The sequence below is a fragment of the Mustela nivalis genome, assembly GCF_964662115.1.
Source record: "Mustela nivalis genome assembly, chromosome: 2".
In the NCBI taxonomy this organism is placed as follows: domain Eukaryota; kingdom Metazoa; phylum Chordata; class Mammalia; order Carnivora; family Mustelidae; genus Mustela; species Mustela nivalis.
In genome coordinates, this window is record NC_139021.1 from 156,389,017 (window position 1) to 156,414,353 (window position 25,337).

At 42.6% G+C, this 25,337-nt stretch overlaps 1 protein-coding gene across 12 annotated transcripts in view; it reads left to right on the plus strand.

Annotated features, from left to right (window-relative positions):
• The first annotated feature begins 20,629 nt into the window (after positions 1 to 20,629).
• LCOR (ligand dependent nuclear receptor corepressor) overlaps positions 20,630 to 25,337 on the plus strand; it is a 138,520-nt gene continuing 133,812 nt past the window's right edge. For 3 of the 12 annotated variants that reach the window (XM_082722138.1, XM_082722136.1, XM_082722132.1), the window contains exons 1-2: positions 20,651 to 20,772; positions 21,787 to 21,860. Coding sequence is in view for 3 of the 12 variants with exons in the window: in XM_082722129.1 (XP_082578255.1) it covers positions 21,404 to 21,486; positions 21,787 to 21,860 (157 nt within the window). In the remaining 9 variants the exon portion in view is untranslated. The other 9 variants (XM_082722131.1, XM_082722140.1, XM_082722129.1 and 6 more) reach the window with 7 other exon arrangements.

Below are 25,337 nucleotides of genomic sequence, written 5' to 3' on the forward strand. Positions count from 1 at the left end.
TACCAACAGAAGCACCTAACTTCTTGGTTAAAAGTGCCAAACCGGGACGCCTGGGTGGCTCAGTTGGTTAAGCAGCTGCCTTCGGCTCAGGTCATGATCCCAGCGTCCTGGGATCGAGTCCCACATCGGGCTCCTTGCTCAGCAGGGAGTCTGCTTCTCCCTCTGCCTCTGCCTGCCATTCTGTCTGCCTGTGCTCACTCTCCCCCGCCCCCTCTCTGATAAATAAATAAAAATCTTAAAAAAAAAAAAAAGTGCCTAACCAAGGGTATGGTGCCTCTTGAGTTTCTTCTTATGACTGCTCTTGAGTTTAGCTTAGCCCTTGTTCTCTCATGCTGATCAGCACAAGACCAGGCGAAGGAGTAGGAAATGTTACCAGGCTTGGTGGCTTTGCCTACTAGACCCCATAGCTCCATCCACAACCTGCTGACACAGCTCCTATATTCTCCTACTGTTAACATCTTATATGACACAGTACACTGTCAAACTAAGAAACCAACCTTAGCACATTATTGTTGATGAAACTCCAGACTGTATGTTGCTAGTTTTAACTAGTATTAACTAAACTAAACTGATTTCAAAAGTTCTTTCCAGCTAATGCCTTTTTAAGTTCCAGGATCCAATTCAGGATACTACATTGCATTTAGAAGCTAATATGCTTTTTGCCATTCTATAAATCTCCTTCAACACCCATTTCCAGCTCCATCCCTGAACTGTCTCCTAACACTTAACATCAAACGTAGGGGAGGAGAAGGAGCCAAGGTCCTAAGGTCAGATCTAAAAGCCACCTCAGCATTTCTCATCAGCATTTTCCAAAATGAAATCTCCAGATAAAGAGTTCAACAAGATACTCGGCTACTTTCAAGGAAGTAGAGAGTCTATAGTCAAATGAATTAAAGAAATGCTTGATGCCAAATCCCTTCTTGAAGAGGCAAAATTTTCATCAACATGACATAATCTCTGAAAAGTCTTGCAATATATAAACCAGTTCAGTTTGGCCCAGAAAAACTTTTATCAAATTTCAGTCATTTGCACACCATCTTCATGCCTTTGGCCATATCTGCAGTCTGTACTGTTATTAACTTTATTTAGCATTCTTCTTTTAACCTACTCATCTTTTAAAAAATACTTTTAAAAAATTTTATTTATTTATTTGACAGAGAGAGAGAGAGAGAGACAGCAAGAGAGAACACAAGCAGGGGGAGTGGGAGAGGGAGAAGCAGGCCTCCCACTGAGCAGGGAGCTCTATGCAGGGATCCATCCAAGGACCCTGGGATCATGACGTGAGCTGAAGGCAGACAATGACTCAGCCACCCAGGGGCCCCAAAAATACATTCTAAAGAGCATTAGATATCACTACTCTCAATGGAAAATTTAGGTCATTTGCCAAAATTAATTAGAACAGAAAAATGTTAATTTCAACCAAGAACCTCCTAGAATCAACTCATCTATCACTGGTGGTTCACATATGATAGTCTGAGAGATGTTGGTTAACCAGATCCCCTTTTTCAATAACACCTGTTAAAATGCTGGGGAGGGGCGCCTGGGTGGCTCAGTGGGTTAAAGCCTCTGCCTTGGGTTCGGGTCATGATCCCAGGGTCCTGGGATTGAGTCCCGCATTGGGCTCTCTGCTCGGTGAGAAGCCTGCTTTCCCCTTTCTCTCTTCCTGCCCCTCTGCCTACTTGTGATCCTCTCTGCCAAATAAATAAATAAATAATAAAATCTTTTTTAAAAAATAAAATAAAATGCTGGGGAGACACTTTGGAAAAGGCCTAGAAGATCAGAAAACGTACAGAGAGAGCTAGTGTTAAAGCCCAGAATAAACCTGAAGTCCCTACTTGCGTCTCTAGTGCCCTCCTCACAATTCTACTCTGCTTCTGAGGTTGACCTCTCTTGGGCAGGACCAAAGGAGATTCCATGAGGGCTAGAGTTTGTAACACAAAAAGTTCAGATTCCATGTGAGTTGGTTTTGATGCTGAGTGTGGGATTTTAACAGTTTCTCACACCTAGTTCTGAAGTCTCCCTATCTTCTTCCACTCTAGGGGCAGAACTCGGATCTGATTCTTTGTCAAAGTACATGGGTACAAAGTGTTTTCTGATTCCCAACTATCATTGCTACCTATACCCCGCCAATTCCCACCTGATCCATGACCTCCTACCTGCACTTTGTCCAGTTCTTCCTAAAGTCATGCTATTTAAAAATTTAATTGTGTTTGAGCAAGAGGGTGTGGCAAAAGGGATGCCTACTGTTAATCAGTAACAGAGAGCAGCAGATACACCAGGTGCTTCCAGCCAGGTGGGGCACATTTGGCCCTCAGTTCTCCCAAAAGTGGCTCCAGACAGTTGAGTAGGCTCAATTCGTCTCGTGCTCTCGGCTGTTTTCTCATTGCAAGAGGCCAGACCACAGGTGTTGGTTACCCCTTCTCCATTTGGTCAGCTGCTTGATGCCTTGAGTGGATTTGACAACATAATGTGCAGTAATCCTACCCTAGCTGGTTTCTAACATTCAGACCAGATTTGAATGCCACTGGGCTTGATGATGACTTCTGAGGTCATGCATTCCTTTCTTTATTCAAAATATTAAACATGCAGAATAAGCCAGTCTGTGCTATGGTATATATAATAATAGATAACATTTACAGAGCGCTTACTCATGTGTTAGATACTCCTTATACATTATCTCACTTAATCCTGGATAACTTTAGGAAAAAGATACTCTTTTTCCCATTTTAAGGTTAAGTCACCAGGGCTTGAATGACTTAAATATCTTTCCAAATTTTACATAAGTATCAAGTGACAGATCTGAGATTTGAACCCAGGTATAGATGCTTGATGCCAGAGCTTATACTCTTAGCCTTTAGTCTATACTGCCTCCTTGGGAGAAGGCATGGTTTATACTCCCAAGGAGTTCACGTACTTATAATAGCTATTCTGAGGTCCTTTATTATTTTTTTAAAGGTTTTATTTACTAATTTGACAGAGAGAGTACAAACTGGGGGAGCAGCAGGAGGAGACAGGGAAGTTGGGAGCCCAATGCGGGGCTGGATCCTAGGACCCTGGGATCGTGACCTGAGCTGGAGGCAGATGCTTCATCTATCTGACTGAGCCACCCAAGCACCCCGATTCTGATGTCCTTTAAAAATCTCTGTCGTCAGGACAGGGAGCCTGCTTCTCCCTCTCCCCACGTGTGTGCTCTCTTGCTCTCTGTCACACAGACAGACAAACAAGCAAACAAATAAATAAGATCTTTAAAGATCTCTGCCATCTTTAAATAGGTTTCTATTATTTGTCTCCTCCCTGGTGACTTATCATATTCCCCTCCCTCTCACAACTAATAAGGGGTTTTTTGTTTGTTTGTTTTGTTTTTTGCTCAGACAGCATCCATTCCCTCTAGCTTCTTTGAAGAAGACTGATCATCAGTAACCAAGCGCAGTTGCAAAAAGAATACCCAGGGTCCACTTCACGCTCGGGAAAGGGGACTCTGTGCCTCCTCCTCCTCCTCCTCCTCCTGGTTTCAGGAACTCTACACGTTCAGAGAAACTTCTCTAGTAACGAACTATAGAAACGATCCCTCACAGTAGAGTTTTGCAACTTTTTAAGTTTTACTGAATGTTGTACATTGTGGACACTCTATTGTAGAGCTAGATTTGGTTGTCTTCCTTTAAAAAATGTTAGGACTTTTCTTTTTCTAGAAGTAAATTAATTTTTAATTTGGATTAGCCTGATCTTGTTGGAGTTTCTTTCTTTTTCTTTTTCTTTCTTTCTTTTTTTTTTTTTTACTTTTTAGGGCTAATCCAGAGTTCCCTTATTCTACAGCGAAAGGAGCCCTGTTCCTTAGGCATGAGAGATTTGAGATCCAAACTCAAAGCCCAGAGTTAAACAGCAACATCTACTTTCTTTACTTAGAACTCTGATCTCTAGGACTCTGTGAGTCTCTGTTCTTAGAATCCACTAGGGGCTGTTTTTTTCTCTCAGGTCTCCTGGATGTTTTCTCCAGCACGTGCAACTTAGCATTCAGTCAAAGACGGGACTTCCATTAAAGGAATCCCTTTGCATAACTTTGAAGCTGCTTTTTGGTGCAGATCTTTCCTTTCTTCTAACCTGCCTCACTCATTATAGTCACTACAATAGTCTAGAACCCTGCCTCTTGTTCTGCTGAAGCTCTACCTCCTTGCCCCATGGTTTAGCGAGGTGCCCAGGCAGAACATGGGGTTGAATATGGAGCTTACCTCACATATTTCCATTTTCTTAAGGACCACAGATCAGTGCTACTGCTCAATGCCGACAAATAACTGCTTCATGTATTTTGGAAATTTCATAGTTGTATATGGTGAGAGAGTAAGAAGAGTACCCATTATTCATTTATGGACAGCCCTAGAAAGTCTGGACATTCTTTTTTTTTTTTTTTTTTTTAAAGATTTATTTATTTATTTGACAGAGAGAGATTACAAGTAGGCAGAGAGGCAGGCAGAGAGAGAGAGGAGGAAGCAGGCTCCCTGCTAAGCAGAGAGCCCGATGCGGGACTCGATCCCAGGACCCTGAGATCATGACCTGAGCCGAAGGCAGCGGCTTAACCCACTGAGCCACCCAGGCGCCCTGGACATTCTTTTTTATAACAATCTGACAAACTCTGAATTTTAACTGGAATTTTAGTCTAAGCACATATTAGAATTCGTTTCTATCGTCTTTTTGCTGTGTATATGCTTTTTCAATGATTTGCTTTTTCAATGATTTGCTTTTTCATTTTTTCTTTACAAAAATTAAAAGTTTGTTTGCTTTTTCAATGATTTGCTATTTTGTTTTCTCTTTACAAAAATTAAAAGTGTCATTTTTTTATTTCATTTTACCTCTCTACAAATTTTAAGGTCTACATACTATTCCCATTCGTTTACTAGTTATTCTTGAAAAGTTTATCATGCCTGCTTATACCAACAAGTCTATAGTTCATTATCTGTTCCTCTGCTGAATTACAGTCTTTAGAACACCTTTAAACCCTCTACTCCTAACTCATAACTTGTTATTCGGTATTTTCATTTAGTCCTTTAAAACACACAAATGATACATCATAACATTTTTATTTCATATAAATAATGTTTATTTAATGTTACCCACAAGTTCACCAGTTTCCTTGCTATTACTCACCAGATCTCAAGCCTTTGTTCCAAGATTTTTTTTTTTTTCTTTCTGAAGTCATCTTTTTACAGTTCTTTTGGTTCAAAAAAAAAAAAATCCTTTTGGTGAAGATCTGTGGCAGATTTTCCCAAATATTAATCTCAAAACAGATTTGTTCTGCCCTAATTCTTTTTTAATATTTGAGAGAGAGTGCACATGCTCACAAGCAGGGAAAGGGGCACCAGCAGAAGCCAAAGATGGGGCTGGACTCCAGGACTCTCGAGATCATGACCTGAGCCAAAATCAAGAGTCCAGCGCCCAACTGACTGAGCCATCCAGGTCACCCTGCCTTCATTCTTGAAAGATAATTTCACAAATTCAGAGTGGGTCAATGTTTTTGTTACAGGATTTCCTTCTCCTTCGTGCCCAAGGTTCTTGGTCCTGCTGCTCTGAAAAATGAAGACCAGGCGGGCAGCAAAGCAAGGTTTTATTGAACAGTAGTAAAGTACATTGAATGAGAGTACAAAACTCTTGAAGATAGAGGAGGACCCAAGAGGGTTACAATTGGAGTTTCTAAGTCTAGGGGTTTTTATGGGCTTATTGGAGGGCTTTTCTCTGATTAAGCACCGGTCATTCAATCAGGTTTTTATCATCTATCTATCATGTGGGAAAGGGTGGAGGGCTCCTTTTAGGTAGTGTTGTAAGGTCCCCCAATAGTGGGTCATTGATTAAAGGAGCGAGACTGATAAAAAGCAAAGGTCAAGCAAAGCTTTATTTCATGCCAAGCATTGAGAATCAAATTGAACAGTCAGGGCAGTCTCTTACAAAAAGGTGACCCCTCCCTGCCTTACAGACTAACTCTTATAGAGCAAAGGTCATGTGGTTGGCCCTGGCCACACACAGGTGGCCAATGAGATTATAACACACAGAGAAAGCCGCACAGTCATGTTAGGTCACACACAGGTGGCCAATTGAATTACAATTCACCCCATAGTAGCTATTTGAACTAGCCTATCACCTTGGTCAGAATTGGCATCCAGAAGGTGCCCAAAGAGCGGGGCCCATACTCCTTGGTAGCTAGGGAGACAGTATACACCCCCCCACTGATTGGATGTCTCCCTCTGGCATGACCCACCCTTGTATTTGGGCTTTGTTACCTGGGACTCATTTCCTGGGCTTGCTTTTAAGTAAGTTACCTTGGGGGGGGGGGCAGGGTCAGTTTAAGTTTTACTGCAACAAAATCACTGTTTAACCCAGATGGAATCGCTCTAGCTAAATAGGCCCTTACAGTGTAAAATCCTTTTAAGGGTGATTTATTTTCAGGGTGGGGGCCCTTGTCTGTCTGGGCCGGCCTTCCAATTATCCTTCATCATTTTCTAATTCCAAATTAATAGATTCTTTTGGCACTTGGAAGATGTTGATCAATTTGTTTTCTAACCTGAATTGTTGCTGGACAATCTTCAGTCAGGTGGTCATTCATTTCCAATTATTTTTTTCTCCTAAGTTGCTTGTAAAGTATTCCTTTGTGTCCTAGAGTTTATATAAAGTAGGTGTAGAATGTTTTACTTACAAGCTTGTGATAAATGTTTTGGGTGTTTATGGATCTATATCTTTTTTTCGGAAGTGGAACATTATTATCTATTAAGTTACCAGCGATTTCTTCTCTGTTCTCACTAATTTATCGCCCGGAAATCCATAAATTAGCTTTGTTATTCTATTTTCCATGTTTCTCAGTCCCACTTTCAAAATGTTCATACCCGGGGCACCTGGGTGGCTCAGTGGGTTAAGCCTCTGCCTTCAGCTCAGGTCATGATCCCAGGGTCCTGGGATCGAGCCCCACATTGGGCTTTCTGCTCTGCAGGGAGCCTGCTTCCTCCTCTCCCTCTGCCTGTCTCTCTGCCTACTTGTGATATATGTCAGATAAATAAAGAAAAAATCTTTAAAAAAAAATGTTCATACCCTTTTCTTGGATGACATTTTGGGTGATTTGTTTAGATTCAACTTCCATTGCATCCTTAACATCTGTGCTTAATCTGCTATTTAACCAATGGCTTTAAGAAATTTTAAAATGTCTTAATATATATTTTCATGAACACTCTATTTTTTTAAAAAGATTTTGTTTATTTATTTGTCCGAGAGAGAGGGAGAGAGAGCAAGCACAGGCAGACAAAATGGCAGCCAGAGGCAGAGGGAGAAGCAGGCTCCCTGCCAAGCAAGGAGCCCGATGTGGGACTCGAATCCAGGATACTGGGATCACGACCTGAGCTGAAGGCAGCCGCTTCACCAACTGAACCACCTAGGCATCCTTTTTTTTTTTTTTTTTTAAGATTTTGTTTGTTTGAGGGGCACCTGGTGGCTCAGTCAGTTAAGCGTCTGCCTTCGGCTCAGGTCCTGGACGGAGCTCTGTGTCAGGCTCCCTGCTCAGCTGGAAGTCTTCCTCTCTCCCTCTCCATCTGCCTCTCCCCCAGCTCATGCTCTCGCTCTCTCTCTCAAATAATCAGGATTTATTTAAAAAATCAGGATTTTTATTTATTTGAGAGAGTGCAAGAGAGCAGGAGGGCAGGGTTGCAGAGGGAGAGAAAGAAGCAGGCTCCTGGCTGATCAGGGAGCCCATCAGGGGTCTGGATCCCAGGGCACTGAGATGATGACCTGAGCCAAAGGCAGACAGATGCTTACCCCAAGTACACTCTAATTCTATTTCAAAAATTCCCACTTTTGGTAGCTGGTCTCTTAATGGCTTGACCACTTTTGCAATTCAATTTAAAATTTCATGCAAAGGTATTCTATATTTTGATTTTATAATTCCGGTATCTGAAGACCATGGAAGTCTAAATCTGCCTGTTGTTCCGATTGTAGGTCATAGTGGTTTATTTTCTCTTACGTTTGGCAATGGCTGAGATTATATGTATTTATCTTTGGGGATCCTACAGGCCTAAACTGTGGATATTTTTATGCTTCTACTAGGAGCCTACAGGAACCACCATCTTGGGAACTATAGCTTTTTTCAAAGATCTTTCCTTGTTTAGGAATCTGAGGTTCAAGGTTCAAGAAGTCTCTGTGGAACTAGCCAAAGGTTTTGTCTTTGATCAACTGATATACTGATATATTTACCTTCAGGGCAGTACAATCTCCAAGCTTCTTGCTATTGCATCCTGGTTTTAGCATACTTTTTACTATGGACTACTTGAAGATTTTGTTTATTGCAATCCCATGCGATGTATTAACATTAATGTTTTATAGTGTCTAGGCTCCCATATTGATGGAAGTCAGTCACGAAAACTACTTTCTTTTATTTTTTAAAGTTAGCTCTCTGCCCAACTTGGGGTTCAAACTCATGACCCTGAGATCAAGAGCCACATGCTCTATCAACTGAGTCAACCTGATGCCCCTCTTTTTCCTTTTCTTTGAAAAATGATCTCTGGACCATGTGGGACATTAAGAGTAAATAAGGTAAAATATGCATTTGAAAGTTGATTCACTAATTTATCGCCCAGAAATCCATAGTAAACAAGGCAAAGTATATATTTAACTAAAGATTCTGATATGAATTTGAAAAGAAAGCATAACACAGTATCTGGGGTTGGGGGGCGCACACAGGTGGGGGACTGCACCAAAATAGGTAACAGTTGATGGCCTTAGAGGGAGTACTGAATGGTACCAAGGATACGTTTGCCCTGGGGACAGTTGATGACTGTAGCAGGAGGCTGAGAATCCAGGATTGGCCCTGGGACAGAAGATCCCAGTGCAGGAACAGCAAGAGATTTTAGCATATATATGGGGTTGTAGGAAGACATTGGATGTTTCAGGAGTCAAATGAAGACATCTAGTCTTCATATCCCCTTAAGGTATATGCCAAATTTTGAAGCTGTTGTCAGTGCTTTCAACAAGAGGTACACATAAATTTCCTACATATACTGTCTCCTTCCTAGAAAACTCCTAATATCTTAAGCTCTGAAGCTGAGATACACAAATGAAGTGTAAGGGCCTATTCAGCCCGAGCGGCCCCACCCCAGTTGAACTGCCATTTTGTTGTAAAACTTAAATTGACCTTGCCCCCCACCAGGGGATCTTATTTAAAAGCAAGTCCGGGAAACCAGTCCCTCATAACAAAGTCCAAGTACAAGGGTGGGTCAGGCCAGGTGGAGATATTCAATCGGTGGGGGCGCATACTTTCTCCTAGCTACCAAGGTGATGGGCTAGTTTCCATGGCTACTGTGGGGTGAATTGTAATTCAATTAGCCACATGTGTGTGGCCAGGCCCAACCACATGGCCTTTGCTCTATAAAAGTTAGTCTGGAAAGCAGGGAGTGGTCGTCCTCTGTAAGGGGCATCCCCGACCCGTCCGTTTGACGGTTGGTCTGATTCTTGATGATTGGCGTGAAGTAAAGGTTTGCTTGACCTTCACTTTGTATCAGTCTCGCTCCTTTAATCACGGACCCATTATTGGGGTACCCAATATGGGGGGACCCAACAGAAGAACAAGCAGTTACTATAATATTAGTTACACCGAATTAAGATGTGTGGGTTCATTCAAAGTTGAGTCTACTTATTTTACATAATCTGCCATGGTATTTACTCACAATTTTAAAATTATTTTTTCCATGTTGAGGTATTTTATGAAATATGCAAATATGAAATCATTCGAAACTTTCAAGCACTTGACATTGATGAATCCTAATAACTAAAGAGAACTCAAGCTCTAAGGAAAGTTGGAAATACTTAGCCAACCTTCTCCTTTTGAAGAAATAGAAAATGAGAGCTGGGGACACTTGGGTGGCTCAGTGGGCTGGGCCGCTGCCTTCGGCTGAGGTCATGATCCCAGGGTCCTGGAATGGAGTCCCACATCGGGCTCTCTGCTCAGCAGGGGGCCTGCTTCCCTTCCTCTCTATCTGCCTGCCACTGTCTACTTGTGTGCTCTCTCTCTTTCTCTCTGACAAACAAATAAATAAATAAAATCTTAAAAAAAAAAAAAAGAAAATGAGGGCTGGAAAAATCAGTGCTTTGTTGAAAATCATAAAGCATTATCAAAGGAGATGTCCAATTGATTTCAGAAGTATAATGATGACATGGTCCTGAAGTGTCTGAAAGGGTGATAGATCAAAGAACTGACCAATCGAGTTTGCTAGAATCGGAAGTGTCACACAATATGGAAGCATCTGTGCAGCAACATCCCTTTCTGGAACCCTTAGAGTTTATTGACATCATTAACACTGCATCTAGGAAAGCATCTGTCAAGGAGACTCTGAAAGATGTTACGGAGTGTAATATCTTCAGAGAGATGTTACAGAGTAATTTTCAAGAAGAGTTATAACAGGGAATTTTTTATGCTAAGGTTACATCAACTGCAAGCAACTAGTGGAGATTATATATATATATATATATATATATTTTTTTTTTTTTTAAGTGAATGTGTGGAAAAGATCAAGATGTCATTCATCACTTGAGTATATTTATTCTCCTTCTCCTTATGTGAAATGTCACCCATTCCACTAGCAGAGGAGTTGTCCTTTGTTTTATGCTGTACCGGTTTATCTACAGCGTTTCAAGGCTCCTACAGTGCATGCTTCAGAATTTGTTACTTCTGCATTTCAATTGATTTGAAAAGAACTGCTATTAGTTCAATAAGACAACGCTTGAGAAGAAATTACAGGCCTGTGCTGCAGGGAAAATAAGAAGTCATAAACATATGTAATTGTGTAAGACATTCAGCATAACATGGCTGTAGTGACAAATGACAGTGCTTGAACTTAAGAGAAGACATTTCCATGAGAAATCACAAATAAGAGAATATTAATAGGATTTAATAAAAAGAATGTGGATTGGTTAGTGGAATTACTAATTATGTTCTAATGCTGTTATCATCTTTCAAGAATAACTGTATTAGTTAGCCCAGGAGCTTTAATCCTCTGAAGAAACAAGGATCCCAGATCCTAATTAAATGATGTAGAACCTCAAAGACTCAGTGGGTAAGCATTTGTTAAATGCCAATAGCATGGTGTTTAAATTGATATAGACAAAGTAAAAGGAAATTTGGCTATCTTTTAATTACATTCAAAAACCACACTAGCATTGACCTTCATCTGTGAGACGGTGAAAAGGATAAAAACCAAATTACTAGAATCTCCTGAGTTCAAAGTTTTCCGTCTACCTGTTGTGTGAATTCGAGTAAGAGATTTAAACTCTGTGCTTTGTTTTTCCCAACTCTAAAATGAGATTTAAGAGTATTACTTATTTTGTGGAATTGTTTTAAGTATGAAATAAAACAAGGCTAGGTAAAGTGCTTAGCTCAAGACTTGGAGTCCTCACTCAACAAACAATATCATTATTCCACAGATTCATATAAGTTACTCTGATATTTCCCCCCTAAACTGATAGGCTTTTAAGAAATCTGTATCGTGGCTTGTGTGTGGGACTGTTAATTATCTTCAAGAAATAATTAAGATTCACCTGCACTGATGAAACTACTTTTTTTTTTTTAAGATTATTTATTTATTTATTTATTTGATAGAGATCAGTAGGCAGAGAGGCAGGCAGAGAGAGATGGAGAAGCAGGCTCCTTGCTTGCGGAGTAGAGAACCCGATGCGGGGCTTGATTCCAGGACCCTGAGATCATGACCTGAGCTGAAGGCAGAGGCTTTAACTCACTGAGCCACCCAGATGCCCCGAAACTACTTTAAAAAAAATTTTTTTTTCATTTATTTATTTGTCAGAGAGAGAGCACAAGCAAGGGGAGCAGCAGGCAGAGGAAGAGGGAGAAGCAGGCTCCCCACTGAGCAGGACGCCTAATGTGGGGCTCCGTCCCAGGACCCAAGATTATGAACCAAGCTGAAGGCAGATGCTTAACCAACTGAGCCACCCAGGTGCCCTGAAACGATTTTTTATAATAACCTAGTATGGGGCACCTGGGTGGCTCAGTTGGTTAAGCGTCTGCCTTCGGCTCAGGTCATGATCCCAGGGTCCTGGCATGAGTACTGCATGGGGCTCCTTGCTCAGCAGGGAATCTCCTTCTCTTCAACACCTCCCTCCCCTGCTTATGCTCATGTACTAGCTCTCTCACAAAAATTAAGAAAATCTTAAAAATATATAATAACCTAGTATGGTACCATATCATATATATCATATCATATCATATCATAACATACTATATTATATCATATCATATCTAGTATTTTTGGAGGCCAGCATTGAAAGACCATTGTATAAGGAGTGAGTAGATGTGAATTCTATGCCCCAATTTATTTCTTCTGCTTCTATCCTCGAAGATAATTTACATCGCTAATGACTCTGCACCTGCATCTTCAGACCCATGAAAATAACCTGGCCTAGAAGTCATGTGTCTCCCTTGTGCTCACAATCAGTTCATTGACCAGAACAAGCCATCCATTCTTGGGTAGCTGGTACACAACAGGCTCTGTATAACCAATCTTTCTTTTTTCTTTTTTTTTTTTTTAAGATTTTATTTATTTATTTGACAGAGAGAGATTGCAAGTAGGCAGAGAGAGAGAGGAGGAAGCAGGCTCCCGGCTGAGCAGAGAGCCCGATGCGGCACTCGATCCCAGGACCCTGAGATCATGACCTGAGCCGAAGGCAGCGGCTTAACCCACTGGGCCACCCAGGCGCCCATAACCAATCTTCCAAAGATGACATGCGAACAGATTAGAGTGGCTGCTCAGTAATGAGGGGTTATCTTTGTCAGATATTAATTTTGAAATGTACATTTTGGCAAAGCTCAGCAAGAATATTTAAGTATTCTGTGATTTTACCAAACTTTCTTTTTACTTAAACTTTTCTTTGAAGACTTCCTTTGGTTTTAAACACTTCTCATTTTGCTTAACTCAGAAGCGTTTTATACCTTTTCAGGCTTAAAAATTGAAACAAATTTTCCATGGAAACAACCTTCATTTGCTACCTACTTATAAATAACTCCTTTCTGGTGATTCTTCTTCTTTTTTTTTTTTTTTTTCCTTTCCCCTATAGTCACCTAACAAAGACAATAGTGAACTGTTTGTTTGTTTTTTTCCTGAGAACCAGATGAATGAAATACCATATGTTCAGGTAAATAGATCAGTATAAAGATCAACATAGAATATGATTCTGAGGGCTTCTAGAAGAAAAGGCTCACTTACTCCTTAAAAAAAAAATGCTAAAGATATTTTAAGATTTTATTTATTTATTTATTTATCAGAGAGAGCTCCCATAAGCAGGGAGAGTGGCAGGCAGAGGGAGAAGCAGGCTCCCCACTGAGTTCAGTACTCCCTGCACACACCCATCCCCGCCCCCACTGACTCCAGGATCATGACCTGTGCTGAAGGCAGATGCTTAACCAACTGAGCCTCCCAGGGGTCCCAATGCTAAAGATATTTAAGTTTTATTCCTACAACCTCTGAAAATTCTTTATATCTTAGTTAATTAATTCCATTGTCATTTGGGAAAATATCTAATAAACTTAAATTTTTTCTTAACGTAGTGGCCCCAAAGATACTATTTTCTATCATCTCCCTCTTCCTATGCTAGCACCATGGTAATTTTATTACTATGGCCTTATTTTATAATATCTAGTACAATTAATCTCTCCTTGTCACATGTCAGATTCCCTGGAAGCAGAATTGGAGATGAACTTTGGGATGCAAAGGTTTATTAGGGATTAGCACCCTGTGAGTGGAAATGGTGGGGCGGGGAGCAGAATTGGGTAGAGAAAGTGATCTAAGGTGCAAGTCGACAAAGCCTCAGTCGACAAAGCCTCAGCCTCAGTCCCGTGAAGTACTTTGGAACAAGTGTTAACTGTCAGAGTGTCCAACATCAGGCAGAAATGACCAGGCTATAGCCTCCTAGCCCTTAGTCACCATATCCTGGCAGCCCCAGAAAGATGTGACCTTGGGCAAGATAGCTCTGAGCAGCTGAGGCTAATCCTGAAGCTGTTGACAGCAGGAGGCTGTGTAGTGATCACATTCCCTACAAGGCAAACTGTGAGTTTACCATGAAGGAGGATTTAAGCTGCATATTTCTGTGTTGACCATACTCATCTTTGCTGTTCTTTTTCTTTTTTAAGAAATTTTTTATTGTTAGAGAGCGCACACGTGCATGCATGCAGTGTGGGGGGCAGGGGCAGAGGGAGAGGGAGAATCTTAAGTGGGCTCCACATCCAGTTACAGAGTCTCATGTGGGGTTCTATCTCTGACCCTGAGATCATGACCTGAGCAGAAATCAAGTCCGATGCTGGATGCTTAACCAACTGAGCCACCGAGGCATCCCTGCTCTTCTTTTTCAAAACCAACGTTGTAATTATTCATTGATCTTTATTTTTCTTTATAAATCTTGGAAAGTTTCTAGAGTTCCTTTTGGAACATTGGCTAGAAAGTCATAGAATGTATGTCATTCGATGTGCGGAGAATTGACATCCACTGGATGGTGGTGCGTCATGTAGATGACGATATTTGGGTAGCCAGAAGATGACACTCTTGAGAAGGGTTTCTGGAGATAGCAGGACGAGGAGGCAGGAGGTTGTTAAATACAGTGGGGGTTAAGCAAATAAATATACTGAAGTCAATATGAAAAAATATGGGAACCTGGATTTTCACTGTCAAAGGGGGATTTATAAGCGTGTAACAGGGAAAGGCTTGCAGATATTCAGAGGTGCTGGATTGGAATCAAATTGATCAGCATAAACTCATGGTGTATAAGTATATTTAGAAATATACAAATATAAATATAGGTATATGTGTCTATATACATATATAGACACACACATGTATTTCCTAGCTCTGACTGCTGCAAAGGCCTAGTAGCCATGACACCCCAGTAGGAGTGAACACACTGAGCCCAAATCTTGATATCTAAATACTATCCTCCACTAAAAGTAACCAGGACTCATTCTAGAGCTGAGGCAGAGAAAATACAAAATGAGCCTAGAACACCTAGCTGTACCATAAAGTGAGGAAATTTTTTATAGAATGATGGGGGTATGCCAACAGGATAAGAGTCAGCTCGAAGTGACTCCCACTGGCCAAATCTGGAATGATGACAATAACTACAGCAATACATTACAACCGACTGAATGAAATAGAAAATAATGGGTCCATAAGTAACGAATAAACAAGTAAATGAGGAAGAGGAAAAACTCTTATATTCGAATGTAAACTAAATACAGAAGAAATGATGAAGTAAGAAAATCACTTTTTGACCATGATCATTGTGACAAGCAATTCAGGCAATGATTCATGGATATTAAGGCTGGCAGGTAGGTAGGGCAAGGGACAGAACATTGGCATAATCTCAGAATACCTCCCTACAAAATATTTATCAAGTATAAAGGAAGCAATGGTGATTTTATGGTGGAGAAAACCACTTGGGGGCGCCTGGGTGGCTCAGTGGGTTAAAGCCTCTGCCTTCGGCTCAGGTCATGATCCCAGGGTCCTGGGATAGCGCCCCGCATCCGGCTTTCTGCTCAGTGGGGAACCTGCTTCCTCCTCTCTCTCTGTTTGCCTCTCTGGCTACTCCTGATCTGTCGTGATTTTTAAATAAATAAAAATCTTTAAGAAAAAAAAAAAAACAAAAAACAAAACCACTTGACCAGATGAGCAAAATTTTCATCACAATAATATGAAGAGTTAACATCATGAACCCTTGATGAGATGCTCAGAGACCCCAGCCTCATTTCTGTGTTTTTCTTGTCAAAATGTATGACCTGAGTCTAGTCATAAGGACCACTGCATAGACCCAGTTGATGATCATTCTACAGAATGAGAGGCCTGTTCTTTTTAGTAGTGTCAAGGTCACTAAAAACAAAACAAAACACACACACACACCAAGAAAAGACTGAGGCATTGTACCCAAAGAGACTGAGAATGTATGTATTAAATTCAGCGTAACTTTCTGGTTAGGATTCTGGACCAGAAAAGGGAAAGAGACATCGTTGGTAACAGAGAGTACAATTTTCATAGGGCCTGTACTGCATCGGTGTTGATCTCCGGATGTAATGGAGGGTTATATGGTGATTATGAAGGAGACTGTCTTTGCTTTATAGACATTCACACTGGATATTTAGGGATGGTAGGAGTCAAGTCTATAGTTTTCTATCAGATTGTTCATAAAAAGACTCAACAAGAAGAACAAAACCCTGTATATAGATACATAGAGAGCAAAAATAGATTTGGTAAGTTATTAACAATTAGGGAATTTGTGAGAGAGGAATATAGAAGTTTTTGCAACTTTTCTATAATCTGAAAGTATTTCAGAATAGATAGGCAAAAATGCATATTCAAATTTAAAACAAACATGAAAACACATGTTTACACAAAAATGTGTTTAGAAATATTCATTGCAGCATTACCTGTAATAGCCAAAAAATGAAATCGATTAAGCATTCATCAATTGGAATGGATAAACAAAATGCTGTATATCCATATGATGTAATGTTATTGGGCAACAAAAAGGAAGTAAGTGTTGATCCATACTACAACGTAGATGAACCTTGCAAACATTATGCTCAGTGAAAGCGACCAGTCGCAAAAGACCACTAGTTGTATGATTCCATTTACCTGAAATGTCCAGAAGAAGAAGATTCACAGAGACAGAAAGTAGATTCGTTGTTGCCAGGGTTTGAGGAGAGGGGGGAATGGGAAGTAACTGCTAATACACCTGGGGTTTCTTGGGGGCTGATGAGAATGTTCTAATCGTGATTGCGGTGCTGGTTGCACAACTCTGTAAATATACTAAAAACCACTGACAGGTAAATTTTATAGTATATGAAATATATCTCAATAAAACTTAAAAAAAAGTCACTTACACACAGAAAGTCATAAAGTTTTCTGGCTACACAGGCAGACTGAAAAGAGAGGAACTTGGAAAGTCTTACTAAAGCACAAAGAGCCCCTACAGAAGCAGTTCTACCAAGTGTCCCAGTTTCCTTTCTGTCTGCTGGGTCTTGTCTCTCACTCTAGGTTCCCTGCTCAGCGCAGGAAGCAAAATAATGCAAAGATTAAAGAGCCGGCTCTGCAACCAGACTGCCTGGATGTTTTTTTTTTTAAGATTTTATTTATGCATTTGAGAGAGAGAGAGACCAAGAGAGCGAGGGAATGAGCATGAGCAGGGGGAGGGGCAGAGGGAGAAGTTGACTCCCTGCTAAGCAGGGAGCCAGACTTGGGGCTCGATCCCGGGATCCTGGGATCATGACTCGAGCTGAAGGCAAACACTTAAGTGACTGAGCCACCCAGATTGCCTGGGTGTGAAGCCAAATCATAGTTAGGCATAACCTATAGTTAGGCAAATTAGCCGTTCATGCTCGGTTATCAAATGGGGATGCTTGACTGGGTTGTTGTAAGGAATAGAAGACATAATCCATGAAAAGTGGTTTTAAAAGTGTCACTTATTGGAATTCATGAGAAGTTGACCATGTTTTTTAACAGGTCTCCCAACAGGAGACTTCTTTCTTGAAAAGGCTCCAATCCATTTCATCCTCCCATTTCTCTGATGTCCTTTCCCTTATTATATGCTATCTCCAACTAATCAGATGCAAGCTTGATATAATCCTGACCAGCCAGTCCTATGGTTCATAGAGGCTACCCCCATTCTCTGATTGTCATTTTCTGTGCTCTGTGTTTCCCTATCATCTGCCCATTGCAAGAACTACAGAACATGACTCAGAGAATGTTGTTTTCAAAGGCCAAGGTCATTGCTGTTATTTCTTCACCCTGTTACATATTCATCCCAAACTGTACAAGCATCATGGTTTCCTGTCACCCTGCAGTCAGGACAAGCAGATGGGAGCCTCATCATGAAAACTGATGGTCATTTCATGCTAACAATGTGACAGCCACTGTCCATGATTGTTTCATTCCATCTTCACACAATCTACATCTTATAGACTCTTATCTTCTTTGTCACATGAGGAAACTGAAGACCAGGAAAGTTAATTTGTCAAGTCCACACGGGTTCTAAGGGATGGAATGAAGATTCTAATCCATCTCTCTGTGTCTTCAGATTCTACTCTCTTAGCCACTGTATTGTAATGCTCAATCCTCCCCAGAATGTGAAAGAACTTCCAACTACCCTATCCCAGGGTAGCCAAAAGAGTTAGAGTTCAGAAATTATGTCTTAGATATTTATGTGTCCTAGGTGCCTAGGACTGCCTGACATATGACAGGAGGTCAACATTTTTGTCAACTGCTCAACTGTGCAGTGGAACATAACCTCTCACATGGAATTAAATGAATCCTCTGCGTGTGGTATTCTGCTTCTACTTGTAGGACAATTAGAGGGTTTTGGAGTCAGAGAGATCTTAGAATTCTGATTTTGCCATTTGGTAACTTTGTGGCTTTGGACAAAGTCACTTAACTCCTCTGACTCTTGAATCTCTAAATATAAAAAGTAGGTAAAAATCATACCAGCTTTTTGGCATTGTTATTCAGATGGAATGAAATAAAATTGCCATGTTAGACAAATAGTAAATACTCAGTAAATGATTATTACTTCTATTGTTCCCTCATCCCTTCTTACAAATAAGCCTTTGTGAGAAGTCAACTGTATATTGGTTCCCAACTTAAAATAAGTAAAGCAATAATTGCAATTCAAAGTGGAGTAATGGAAATAACAATGAACTGGGAACTGGGAAATCTGGCTGCTGGCTTTTATTGTCCTCTTTCTACTGAGCAGCTATGCAACTTTGGTCAAGTCACTTTACTTGTCTGGGCTTGTAATTCCATACTTCAAATTAGAGTCAATTTCTGAAGTCTCTAGGATCCTTTTAATCTACATGTCTGAGACTTTAAGAGATTATGTTGAGGAAGTATTACCTTTGGCTTGATCATTTCAAGAAGATTATATGGGTAATTGGAAAGCACATTCATTAACTCATTTTAAAGTTACATGTCATTCATTTATTTGAAACTTTATGAAGCATAGCTCCTGCAAAAATCATAGAAAATTGGTTAAAAGCTGCAAGACTCAAACCTACCACCTAGTGGCAAAGAAAAGAAGATTCAGATTGAAGACAGAAAACGGCCTGCCATTACATGTGGCAGGGTGGGTGTCCTGAGCCGTCCTTCATTTCACGTTTGTCCTTTCCCCTCAGTACTCGGGATAATTTTGTGTACGCAGAAATTCAGTACTTCCTGACTTAATAGTTTGTTCATTTGACAGTTCTCTTTAGCAGGTGAAATATGGTGGACTTCTGAGAATTGTGGAATAATCATTGGTGTTAGATTTGGGGAGCAGAGGTGCCTTCCTACTTGTACATTTCAAACCAGTTCTACCCAAGAGGCCCACCTACTCCATCTCCATATCTATCTCTGGATAGAGAGGGCATTCCACAAGTGCCTGGTTGAGAGACCAGGGCCTCTACTTTGAAAAGACAGAAATCAATACACCAATGGAATTCTTGCCTGCCAAGTATTTAGTGACTTTGTTTTACCTACTACAGTAATTAAGATTAAGTCTTCACATTTAAATTCAAATATCTAAAAGCAGGAATGCACCGTCCTTAAACCCCAAATGTGAGGAAGAGGCCAGAACCCCAGGGTACTAAAGAGGGATCTATTTTCCATTTATTCTTCACTCCCCCGCCCCTCCTTTCTCTTTTCGTTCCATTTTCTTTTTTCTTTCCCTCCCAAATAGCAGTCAGGCAATTAAGCTCAGAATAATGTTTAAACGGGTAGAAGTAGTGCCCTACATACGCAGGGTGATTTAATTACCCAGGTTTTCACCTGAAAATCTTCTTCGTCACTGAAAATATTTCTCGAGTCTTTCCTGAAATAAGGAATTACGCCATTTTCCAACACTCTAAGTATTGTTAACCTAGCCTTCTTTTGAAATACCATTCTCACTTTAGCACACTTTTCTTAAACCTCTTACTACACAAACAGGAGGGGTTCCGAATGTGCCACCTTGAGAATTTCGCCTATGATCAGCCTTGTTAGTAGAAACCTCGTAGTTTTTATTTAAAACGTCTGATTCAATTTTTACTGGGTTTACGGACGTTGACCAAGTCTTCCCATTACTTAATAAACTACAACCTACCCGGTTTTTAAAACTTTGGAGCTTAGTGCCTCCTTGGGCATCGGGTATTGAACTCTGCTTCTTACAAACTGTCTCCCGAAAGCAGCAGGTTCCGCTGAGTTCAGAAAAGCGATTACCACGGAACTCGCAACAGTTGGTGGGAGGAGATACGCAGGATAGAAGTGATACATGGGGCTAGTTTAAGACACAAAAAGTCCCGGGAAGGGAAAGGAAGGGGCAGCGGTGGTCTTGGGGCACAGTGCGAAGGCGGCGCAGGATCGGGGGTCCAGGCGAGCTCCTGCCCCGCGAAGGCACCTTCCCGGGCGGCCAGAGCTGGCGGCGGCCGCGGACGAGGAAGCGCGGTCGAGCTACCTCTCCGCGACAAGCGCGAGGCCGGCGCACGCCCAGGCAGCCCCCGGGACGACGCCGGGGCCACCGCGAGGTGAGGCCGGCCCTGCCCCCGCGCCACCCCCGGCGGGAGGTGCGACGCCCAGGCCGCGGGTGCGTGCGCGGCCCCGGGCGACGCGGCTGGGCGTGCGCGGGGCCGCGGAGGAGGCAGGGCCGGGCGGGCGGCAGAAGATGGCGAGGGTGTGTAGGCGGCAGCAATGCTCCGTTGAGAGACGCGGCTTTCGGCAAGAACTGGACTCGTGGCGCCACAAGCTCATTCACTGTGTAGGTGAGACCCTCCCCCGGCCGCTTCCGGCCCTCGGGCCGCCCCGCCACCGCCTGCCCCGGACAAGGGAGGGAGCCGGGGCAGAGGCAATTGCTGCTCCGGCCCGCCCGCCCTCTTTGGCTCGGGCGTCCCCCTCCCCCACCCCCCGGAGTGCGGGCGCGCGCAACCTCCGGGCGGGCTCTCCCCGGTCAGTCCTGAGCACGCGCGTCGGCCCCTCCCCTCCGCGCGCTTTCCCCGGGGCGGGCTCTCGGGCGGGAGCGCGTGCCCCTTCCTTCCCCCCGCTTCCCTTCCCACCCCCCAGCCTGGCGGCCCCGCGTAGCCGCCGGCTTATTGTGGAGACTCGCCCCGCGGTGCTGCCATTTGACCGGGGGCGCCGCCTCCGGTTCCGGGGAGCTGGGGGCGGGAGTGGGGGGACCTCCTCAGCCCCTTCAGCCCGCAGCCTTCCCCCTCCCGCGCCTCCCCTCCCCCACGCGCGGCGACGCGCGCCCCAATCCCCGCGTGCACGCGCGGCGGCGGGCGGGCGGACGCCCGGCGCTCGGGCGTGTGCGAGGCGTGAGGTGGAGATGGGGGCGGAGGGAGCCGGAGCTGTCACAGGCCCCGGGTCCGCCTGACCGAGCCAAGTAGGGTGTCATGGCCGCGGGGGGCAGCGGCTGCACTTCCTCTGCTGGCGGCGGCAGCGGCGGCCGGGGAGTTAATCCTCGACGCTCGGGTCGGTGTGTGCGTATTTGTGTTCGGTGTGTGCGCGGCGGGGAGGATGGGGGGGGTGGAACTGGGTCCGACCGAGAAACCGGAGCGGGGGGTCCTTCTTGTCCCCTCTCGGGGGATTTGTCGGAGCCGCCGCCTCGCCGAGAGCCTCGAACCCCCCCCCCGCCCCCAATCCTCCCAGCCTACCGGCCTCGGGTGGCTTTTTCCCCACGGGCAGGAGGGAGTGTGGACGGGGGCGCCCCGGGAGGGGCCGGGCGGCCGAGCTGCGCCTCTCACACTGTGTGTTTTGTCTGTTTTTCTCTCCCAAGGTCCCGTTTCCCTCTGTGCGGCGGCCGGCGGGACCATAAGGGCTTAACTCATATATTTAACCCCCCTCCAAAAAGTAAGTGGCCCGTGTGGTGTCTCCGCTCCGCCCGCCGCCCCCTAGCCCCAGTCCATCCTTGTGTCTGACTCTCCTGTCCTCCAGCATTGTTATTTCCCCATCTTTGCTTCGGTGCTGCTGCTCTGTGGGGAAATGCTTTCTCCTGCTCCTCCGTCCCCCAGGCCCAGTCTTGGGGAGGCGTAGAATTCCAGCCCCTTTCCCCCTTCCTCAACCCCCCTCCCGGTAGGGAATATTCTTGGGAACCAGGTCTTCCCCAGCCGAATCTAGGAGATTTCTATCCGTACGCTTGGGCCCCTCATCCCCTCCTTCCCGACTGGGTTTCGTTGGAAGGAATTATGCAAATCCTGCTTTCTGGTGTCCATTCAGCGGCAATTTCATGCGGTGAGAAGTTCTCTTTGTTGTGCGAGGGGGAGAACAGACACTGATTTAATAGACATATCTGTTGGGGGGAAGGGTGGAGGGGGTGTGGAGAGGCTCAGTTTGGAAGAATTACAGCACTTGGTTAGCTCTGTGTCTTTGTGTTTGAGCTTTCTGGCTTGACAGGAGGGTATGCCCTTTACAATGTCCCACAAGAGATGTCTTCTGTAATAGGTTAAAAAGCAAAACTGAAACTTTAAGTAAGTGAAACATAAGGTAACCTTTACCTAGAGAATATAAGCCTTTCCATTTTTGCAGTGTTTCATTTTGAAAATATATGTGAATTTTGTTAAGGATTAAGACTGTAACATCAAAATTAACATAGACAACAAGATATCTTGCCTTAGGTATCTGGTATCATTTTGGTTGTCCACAGGTTTAAAGTACATTTTTAAAACATGCTTGTGTAAGTAATAAAGGCATGAAACAATTTTTGGTGTAAGTTGACTTGTGGATAAATTTTAAAATTTCCCTCCTGCCAATCCAAGCTCAGCTCTGCCTTCCAAAAAGCCTTTTGGCTATCAGTTATCATTTACTCTGTCTCAGCTTGTATTTTTTTCAAATCTACCCTACATTTGCTAAAATGTTACATCAGATTAAGCTCTTTTTGAATTATTAGTTGTAACCATCATATGAAAGAGTTTATGAAGGTGTGCACGTTTTGCACAGTGTGAAATTAACGAGCTTTCAGAATTAAGACTATAAAATCCTGAAATTTGAAGAATTTTTAGTTCTTGTATTTGGTTCACCTTTTTTTGAGATTGGCTTTTTTGGTAGGGCTTTTTAGTTTTTAAAAGGTTTGAAATTGACTGTAACCCTGTAGGTTTCCTAAGTTGCTCTTACTTTAGTTCAGATGGTTTTAATGAGTTGTTTATCTTATTCTAATTCTGTTTGCTTTGAATCCTTGCCTTCTGCCTCAGGCCCCCTTTTTATCAGTCATTGCTAGTGTTAGTAGTAAGTTAATGCTGCTTGACAGGGTGGTGCCCCCCCCTTCCCTTGATGACTAACAAAATTCTGTAAATAACTGAATTGAATATCAAATTTTGATTTGTTTTGTGAAGGGGGATTTTAATCTGGTTATCAGTTTCTTTAGCACACTTTTAACTCCAAATTTCCACTTCGAAGTTAGGAAAGTTCAGGAAATTCAGAGTGCAGATCAGTAATACATAGTTGATAGTCTTGCAGCTAAAATCAATTTGGTTTCCTATTTTCTCTTTTGTTACATGTAATTTCTTTAAGAGGAAAGTTCTAAATAAATCAGTAGTAGTGTTAACTTTCTATACTTAAAAAGGCTAGTAGTGATTCTGATAAAATGCAAAAGGCAACTATGTTGTTTGTCCCTATCAAACGTAATAATTCCTCATTTATTTTAATGAGATTGGTTCTGAACAGTTAACCTATTTGATTCTGTTGACTGATTATCTTAGTACTTTAGGGTCATTTGGTTTCTAAATGATACTTAATTTATAGCAGTCTTTGGGTTAAAAATGAATTCTCATTTATTTCCAAAATTTAATTCTATTTTGGGGGACTGTGTGGTGGGGTGCATCAGGATTGTGGAGGTGTTTGTGTTTCCATTATTATATTTTAGTTGAATTGTAGTCAGTAGCAGTTTCAGGCAGTGATTGTGATCAATATGGGTGTTTGGTACCCCGGTGATTATTGAGGTGTCCTCTGGGACTCTGGCGGTCCATATTCCAGGAAGATCGAGGTTCTGGATCTTGGTGTGATGTGACCTATTGCTTGGCTGCTCCTCATCCTTGCTGTATTCTCAAAAAGCTCTTCCCAAGGTAGGGAAAGTTGTGTTGATTTCAGCGTACTTATTTTGGCAGAAAAAGGAGAGCACAGTAAGTCTTTTTGACTTAACACAGAGTTATTTCAAATTGCCCTGATTCCCTCCAATGTGCTTGTAGCCAGAGCACTTCTAGGAAGCCTCTGAATAATGTCTTTTTTTTCCCCCCCTGCCTTATGGCTATACTGGATGGCCTGTAATTTCTTTTAGTGAGGATTAGGTGTTTAGTGTCTGGAGACTTGCCACTTCAGAGCATCCATCTAATTATTTAGCTACTTGTATTAGTGGTGTTTTTAGAAAGGAAAGGCAGTTAGGTAAGTACTTCATTTAAATTTGTACCTGGCATTGTGGGCAGACAAAAGCTATGCTAACCTTCAAGAACTTTTAGTACTTCGAGAAGATACAGTGTATTCATTTATAGTACAAGGCAAAATGTGCCATACTGTGGTGCAAGCAAGTGCTAGGCATGTTTAGAAGTGAAAGAAAACCCTTGAAATGATGTAGGAAGGCTTCATCAACAAGGAGGCAGATTTTTGCTTCATTTTGATGAATATGTAAGAGGCATTCCTGTCATGAGAAACAACTAAGCAAAAGTGGCAAAGGACAAGAATGAGTTGAAACTGTTTAAACTGCAGACCATGATTCTTGTAGGAGATGGATAGATGATAGGTTTGCAAAGATAGGCTGTAGGATTTTCTTTCTTTCTTTTTTTAAAGATTTTATTTATTTATTTGGCAGGCAGAGATCACAAGTAGGCAGAGAGGCAGGCAGGGGGGAGGTAAGCAGGGCCCCCACCAAGCAGAGAGCCTGATGCAGGGCTCGACCTCAGGACCCTGACCTGAGCCGAAGGCAGAGGCTTAACCCACTGAGCCACCCAGGTGCCCCAGGCTGTAGGATTTTCTAACACAGGTTAAAAAAGTGGGGCCTCTTTGTTAGCCATATTGGGGTTTCCAGTGCATTTCTCTCCTTAGGAAAGGAATGTTTCCTTTATTTGACGATTTCATTGTGGAACTCAACATTGACACATACTGTTTTTCACATAGTCTTGACAGGAATGATGTTGTTATCCAAAAACAGTATCTTTTTTAGGTAAACTCACCGGAGGCTATACTATATTCCATTGCACAAAATGTATTTTTGGAATTGCCTAAAATCAGTGGCATATATATTCTTTGAACATCCTTAAAATTGACAAATTTTGATCCTTAGAGGTTGCATTTGGTATTTGGAAACAGCTGGAAAGTATCTTTTGTGGCAAATAAAAGTAT